General features: G+C 41.4%; 1 protein-coding gene across 1 annotated transcript; it reads left to right on the forward strand.

Moving 5' to 3' along the window:
* The first annotated feature begins 1,578 nt into the window (after window positions 1-1,578).
* On the forward strand, window positions 1,579-5,793 carry LOC139543667 (procathepsin L-like). The gene is made up of 8 exons (XM_071349973.1): window positions 1,579-1,683; window positions 2,462-2,597; window positions 2,774-2,896; window positions 3,701-3,853; window positions 4,125-4,349; window positions 4,599-4,764; window positions 5,062-5,179; window positions 5,411-5,793. The coding sequence occupies exons 2-8, from the start codon at window positions 2,469-2,471 to the stop codon at window positions 5,508-5,510; spliced, it is 1,014 nt and encodes a 337-aa protein (XP_071206074.1). The 5' UTR covers window positions 1,579-1,683; window positions 2,462-2,468; the 3' UTR covers window positions 5,511-5,793.
* Window positions 5,794-7,038: the final 1,245 nt, after the last annotated feature.

Here is a 7,038-nt window from a genome sequence, read left to right on the forward strand (position 1 = left end):
AAACTTGACCTGAACACCCCACTACAGGTAATTCCACAATTCTCAGAGTGATAATTTGTTGTAGTGATGATGGGTAGGAAGTAGGTAGGCCGAGTGTTTCTGTATTGGTTAACGAAGGCAAAGTTTGAGGCGTTGGTCCACCAGACTTTTTACGCATTTGGGGGTAAGTGTCTGGGAATGAGATTAGTTCCGATGTAATCAATCAACACTACTTCTTGACTGCATTATACTGCAAAGCACTGTAATTGGGATAATGAAATCTATACTGATTGTATTTAGAGAGAGAAACTCCTTAGGAATGTGTGTGATTTCCCTGTGTTTCTGTAGACACACCAATACCAATACCAATCAAGTAGTCCTATCAGTAACTAGATATCTACATGTAGATTCAGCAGCTGCACAAGAAGAGAATCCATCCCTCCCCTTCTTCCTGTGTGATTGTGTTTGGTTGACAGGCAGTATTTCCTATCACTGACAAGGAAAAAGCAACATTACACAATAGGTATTGATCAGACACAATGTGTTGATTAGTGTGTTTCTGTGGGTTTTAATCTAGTGGGTTTAATAATTGAAATAGGTACATAAATGCTTTGCCATTTAATCTGTATGAGCTCCAAAAAATAGAAAACAATATGATCGGAGGAAAACGAAAAGAGAATGTGCAGAAGAGGTAGAAAACCCCTGAACAGCTTGTAAGACACCTCCCCATTTCAAATGAAATTGGAATGATTATTTACAAGCAAATTAGAATGCTGTCTTGACACAGCAGGCTATCACACCATAATTAATCAGTTTAAAGAATGCAGACAATCTCATGTATTTTTTAGCATTACAGGGGCAATCTGCAGTTGCTCCATCCATTTTTGTACTTATAAAGTAAGGACATCAACCTATTGATTATTTAATTTTATACCTGTATTTTCAGTCCTAATGTAGTTTTTTTGAGTAAAAAAAATATGCCCAGGTCCCTAAATAAAATGTAGTTTCAAGCCCTTTTTACATCAGCAGTTGTCACAAAGTGCTTATACTTCCGGCGCCGACAGAGATGGCCGCCTCGCTTCGCGTTTTATTACTGCATTGTCGGAACTAGAAGCACAAGCATTTCGCTACACTCGCATTAACATCTGCTAACCATGTGTATGTGACAAATAAAATGTGATTTGATTTGAAACCCAGCCTAAAACCCCAAACTATCACGGAGATGTGTATCAGGTAAGTAACCTACTGCTGAGTCAAAGAATGATGTCAAGTTATTTATCACTTTCTAGCTAAATTCATGTCATTCTTGTGCAGTGAACATGTCTTGCCTTTTTTTACTGGTAATTTTTTTGTCATTGCTGTATGAGCAGCAGCGTGTCATGCTCTCATCTCCTAGGCGCCGGCACATGATGAGAGAACTGTTACAAAGTAACTGAATATGAAAGAATGTTAAGGGAAACTGATTCGACGTTACAATGTATAATTGTACCCTTTGTTTCCCAGTAATCTAATCAACTTCTAAAGATGTTTCATCATGTTCAGCTGAAGGATAAGACGGTCACTTGAGCAGGAATCACATGCCTGGATATTTACTCGGGGGCGGGACCTGAGATTTTTTATTCTGTATAAAGTGTTGTGTTTAGTAGGGATTGTCTACACAACAGCATATATCAACAGACTGTTACTGCAAATTGACGGGAAAAAGTAAGTATTGCGCTAGGTCTATTATGTTTGTACAGTGCTAGGTTGGTCTTCTTGGGTTATGGACGTTTACCAGGGGTATTTGCTCTTCGATTGATACAAAAATGCCTAACAGCGTTAGGATACAGTTTCTGATGTTATTGCTGCCGGCTGTTACCAAACATTCCCTTGAATATCTCGGTGGATATCGTATTAATGATGTTCGATTCACAGCTCAACCAAAAGTTAAAGAATAGGTCTGAAGTTTGATTTAGTCCTATTATTTCACCTAGATATTTGTTGAGGGAGATTTGAATCCAACATATGACTTAATTTAATGTTACTTTTGAAATCAACCAAAGCTTGAAACTCTAGGTGTGTATTTTTAGTTGACCTCTGAGTTGACTTGAAACAATAGCTGCTGATGCCTTCACAAATCCTATATATGCCTGAAGTGTCATTGATATGTAGGGTGACATTTCATTGTTTCTGTTAAACCTATCCTTTGGACTGACTCTGCTAGCAACAGTGAATCTGAAGTTAAAAGACTTCTCACTGTACCACATTGGTAGTAGTCAGTGACATGTCAAAGCTAAGCTGGCCTTGGTTAAAACCCTGGATGGGAGACCAAATGGATAGCTGTAGATCAACTCTCCAGTAGGAGGTGCTGCCCAGACTCTTTTTTCTGGTAGTGACTATAATGTTGAATCTATATTGTTTCAATTTCAACATTTGTTATAATGTGTATATATTCTTTACACTGAATACGAGGCTGACTGATTGCTCTGCTCTCTCCCTTCAGTTTGACCATGACATCGCTCTACTTGGCAGTGTTGGTGCTCTGTATGAGTGCTGTGTATGCGGCCCCTATGTTTGACTCTCAGTTGGAGGGCCACTGGCACTTGTGGAAGAACTGGCACAGCAAGAACTACCATGAGGTGGGTGTTTAAGCACAAGTGGAGGAGCACATCCTCATAGGAACCCCTCATTATCTCCCAACAAGTGGCTCTAATTGGTGCATTTGCATACTTGTAGCTGTAAATTACAATTAACTCAGTATAACATTATTGCATGGATTGTGTATTTTCTGACTGTTTTTCACTCATTGTTACAGAGCGAGGAGGGCTGGAGGAGGATGGTTTGGGAGAAGAACCTGAAGAAGATTGAGATGCACAACCTGGACCACTCTATGGGAAAACACTCCTACCGTCTGGGCATGAACCACTTTGGTGACATGGTAAGAAGAATCACCTTGCTGAGCAGTGCTTGACATGGATGAAATGGGTGCCAGTACTGTTTATATTAAGGTGCAGGAAATCCGTGGTACTTTGAGCTAATATTCTGAGGTGCAGGAACTCAAGCAGTAGAATGTTTGAGGTGCCGATATCAATTGTGGTGAGCTCCTGCCCAAGTCAAGCTCTGTTGCTGAGGCATTTTAAGGGTGGAGCAGGAGGTACATTTCAGAAGTCTTGTCCCATGCTGAATCTTTTTGTATTGACATTATTTAAATTTTATTTAGCCTTTATTTAATTAGGCAAGTCAGTTAAGAACAAATTCTTATTTACAATGACAACCCACTGTTCTGAGGCTAACTGCCTTGTTCAGGGGTAGAACGACATATTTTTACCTTGTCAGCTTGGGGATTCGATCTAGCAACCTTTCGGTTACTGGCCCAACACTGTAACCACTAGGCTACCTGCCGCCCCTGCATTGGCTACAGCACCTACAGTATGAAATATTTCACAGGCACTTTGAAAACCGACACTGGTGTCAGCGTTGACAACTAAAGCAGGAATGTATTCACTCACAGGTTAGGTTTCTTCCACTATCAGGTTCTGAAAGAACAGAACAGTGATCCTGAGAAGGGAACAGAAATATTTTTTTTAACAACGCACCATGTTTCTGGTTCAATGTGTAACTTAAAAAAAACAGTACTAAGACATTAAACCTACATGTTACATTCAGATAGTAAATTACAAAACACATCTGGCCAGGGAGACATTACATTTCAACATGTTTTTCTGGATTCCTTCCTCCCTAGACCAACGAAGAGTTTGGGCAGCTCATGAACGGCTACAAGCAGACAACTGAGAGGAAGTACAAGGGCTCTCTGTTCATGGAACCCAGTTACCTGCAGGCCCCTGAAGCTGTGGACTGGAGAGAGAAGGGCTACGTCACTCCCGTCATGGACCAGGTGAGACCTGAATCACTCATGAGTCATGACTCATATCCACACACACTGCTGTGTCACTTAATGCAGACTTTCCTGAGTTCTTACATCCAGGGAAATGTCTGGCTTGTTTGCATGCTTACCTATGACATGCCTGTAATTTACAGTATGTGTAAAATTGCATATGCCAATGGTTTTTCACATAGTTATTACTTACATACACTGGCTTAATATGCACATGTCAGTGTGCTCTGACATGAAATACTAACAAGATGTTTAACAATCTTTACCCCAGGGCTCATGTGGGTCTTGCTGGGCGTTCAGTGCCACCGGGGCCATAGAGGGCCAGCTATTCAGGAAGACTGGCAATCTGGTGTCTCTGAGTAAACAGAACCTGGTGGACTGCTCCAGACCCCAGGGCAACGAGGGCTGTGATGGAGGTCTCATGGACCGGGCGTTCCAGTATGTGAAGGACAACGGTGGCCTGGACACAGAGGCGTCCTACCCCTATGTGGGCAAGGTAAGGCCCTGTTTTCTGTTAGTCTGAATTCAAATGTAATGGCGTAGGAAGATGCGTTTATTAAAAGTAAGGCCCTGTTCTTTTAGCCTGGTCCCAGATCATGCAATTCGCTGTAGAACCAACTCCTATGGTTGTTATTCTTCTACTTCATTACAGTGGGATTTATGTCTCCAAGGATGACTGACTTGCTTGAATAATTGGAGTATGTTTTTTACTAATCATGACCGTTGGTCTTATCTGGTAACTCAGGATGCCCTTTGCCACTACCGACCAGAGTTCAGTGCTGTCAATGAAACCGGCTTTGTGGATATCCCCAGTGGCAAGGAGCACACTCTGATGAGTGCTGTGGCGTCTGTCGGCCCCGTCTCTGTCGCCATCGATGCCAGCCACGACTCCTTCCAGTTCTACAAGTCTGGTGAATAGCAGTTAGCGGTGCAACTTAAATTATGTGTTAGAATATTTGCAAGGATTGGATTCCCTACCTACTATTTTTGGGTAGCAGTGAGCTGTTCTGGTCTGTCCTTTTCACACTGTAGCTAAGATTTACAAATGGTATCATCTGAAGTAAATTGTTACCAATATTTCAGTTTTGCCCTCTAGTAAAGAGCTACACGCTACCTAACTACCTTTAGCTTTGAGATCAGGTGGTTTTACATACTTAGGTAAACCCAGCATCTTAGCCCACTAATTTAACTATGTCCTCTCCCTGTAGGCATCTACTATGAGAAGGAGTGCAGCAGTGAGGAGCTCGGCCATGGAGTTCTGGTGGTGGGATACGGTTTTGAAGGAGAGGATGTAGATGGCAAGAAATTCTGGATTGTCAAGAACAGGTACAGTACATCGTATCTTCCTAGGATGTTTTTGTTTGTTACGTCACCACTACGGGATTGGTTGATTTCCTCATCGGGGAATATGCATCTCTACATTGCCTTTATTTGACTACAGTGTTGGTGTTGTCCTGATACTATGGTCTAAGTCATACATTTCTCTAAAGCAGCAGTGAATCTATAATTTCCTACTAAATAGAACTGTGGGACTAACATGTTTTGTCTCTTCCTCAGCTGGAGCGAGAAATGGGGAGACAAAGGCTACATCTACATGGCCAAAGACAGGAAGAACCACTGTGGCATCGCCACGGCAGCCAGCTACCCACTGGTCTAGTGTTCTAGAACCTGGTGGTTCTAGTACACTAGACCTTAGTTTTAGAAACGTTTGAAAGTTCTGGATAAAGGGTCATGATTACAGTGCTGCCTTAACTAAATCTGTGAAAGGTGCATGAGAACCTGCTGCTTGGGTTTTAAAGAACCACATTTAGGGAATTTATTTTATACTTTATTTTGTGTGTATGCCTGTTGTGTCAAGTGAATGTTACCTGTGTACATTCCTAGTTCTGCTTTTAAACCTGTTTTGTACAGATGAACAAAATAAACTTTAAAAAAATATATTTTGTTGTACTAATCGCCTACGTTTTCCTATGATGTAGCGCTAATTTTTGAATGTTGGCACTATCTAGCAGCTATTATGACCGTCAGTGAAGGCTGACTCTCAAACATGTCATGTGGAAGCTAGTTACAATGCAACAGCACTTGGCTGTGTTCAAAACAAATCTCCCCTGCATCCCATTTCCCTGTAACATGACACTCCTGCTTGAGACACTTGAACTATTTATTTTGTTATACTATTTCAGTGATTCCCTACACTTCAGTGCTTGTTTAATTTTCACAAAATGAAATTGAGCTACCAGTGAATTTTGGTCACCAGGAAATGACAGGGTGTCTTGACCCAATAGCCACTACATAACACAGCCAAAACCGCTTTCCCATTTTTGACAACAGATGGCAGGTGAAATCATTAGACTAATCACAACACTGGCAGGTCAGGAATTTTGATTTTATTCTGCTATTACTGCAGATATTATGGGTCTTCTCAGAAAATTGGTTACAATTCTAAAGATCCTGTGTAGCACCTTTAAAGGTGTGGGGTTTGATGCACAGTAGTGAATGAGAACTGCTGCCTCTACTTGGCATTAAGCAGATGGATTTTTTATTTTTGGGGGGGTGTACTTGTATATCAAGCTGCTTCACCCTACAGAAACAAGATGGGCTCTTCCGCAGTCTCTCACCACAAAGCTTTTGCCAGCCAACCAAACAGACCAAAATGCTTTACGAATGACCCCCCATTGTATTTCCTATATTGTCCTTAAGACCGCTACACCATCTTTTACTATTTTCTACAAACCTTCCAGAGAGGCCATGAGTAATGGCATACCTTGTTAAAGGGCAAGTGCAGTCAAAATTCAGTATAAAATACTTTCAGCTGTTATTTCCCAATAGCTGCTGGTTGAAAATACAATCAACACAGGATGTTTTAATCAGCAGGTTTTGCATGAGGAGTTGCAGTATCAGTTAACAGACCAGTTCCAAACCTCTGTCAATAACAGCTCGTTTTCAGGTTAGAATACATATTCCTCCCCATTAGGCCCTTCATCTCTGGTGAATTGAGCTACTCTTTGGTGCCCTTCCCCTTGCCACTCAGACCACTCCAAGACAGTCCTAGCGACATTCTTGCTTGACAAATAGGTTTTTGCTAAAAGCTGTTTCTCTATGACCACTTTAATGGAAAACCATTTCAGTAAGGCTGTAATATGTAACTTTTTGGGGCGACCGTGCCTAATTCACAGAAACGTTGG

This window comes from Salvelinus alpinus, chromosome 18, assembly GCF_045679555.1.
Source record: "Salvelinus alpinus chromosome 18, SLU_Salpinus.1, whole genome shotgun sequence".
In the NCBI taxonomy this organism is placed as follows: domain Eukaryota; kingdom Metazoa; phylum Chordata; class Actinopteri; order Salmoniformes; family Salmonidae; genus Salvelinus; species Salvelinus alpinus.

Bases quoted from the DNA above. Each gene is read 5' to 3' on its own strand.
- LOC139543667 (XM_071349973.1), top strand. From the start codon at position 2,469: ATGACATCGCTCTACTTGGCAGTGTTGGTGCTCTGTATGAGTGCTGTG. The intron at 2,598-2,773 runs GTGGGTGTTTAA...TCATTGTTACAG, and splicing joins ACAGCAAGAACTACCATGAG to AGCGAGGAGGGCTGGAGGAG. The intron at 2,897-3,700 runs GTAAGAAGAATC...CTTCCTCCCTAG, and splicing joins TGAACCACTTTGGTGACATG to ACCAACGAAGAGTTTGGGCA.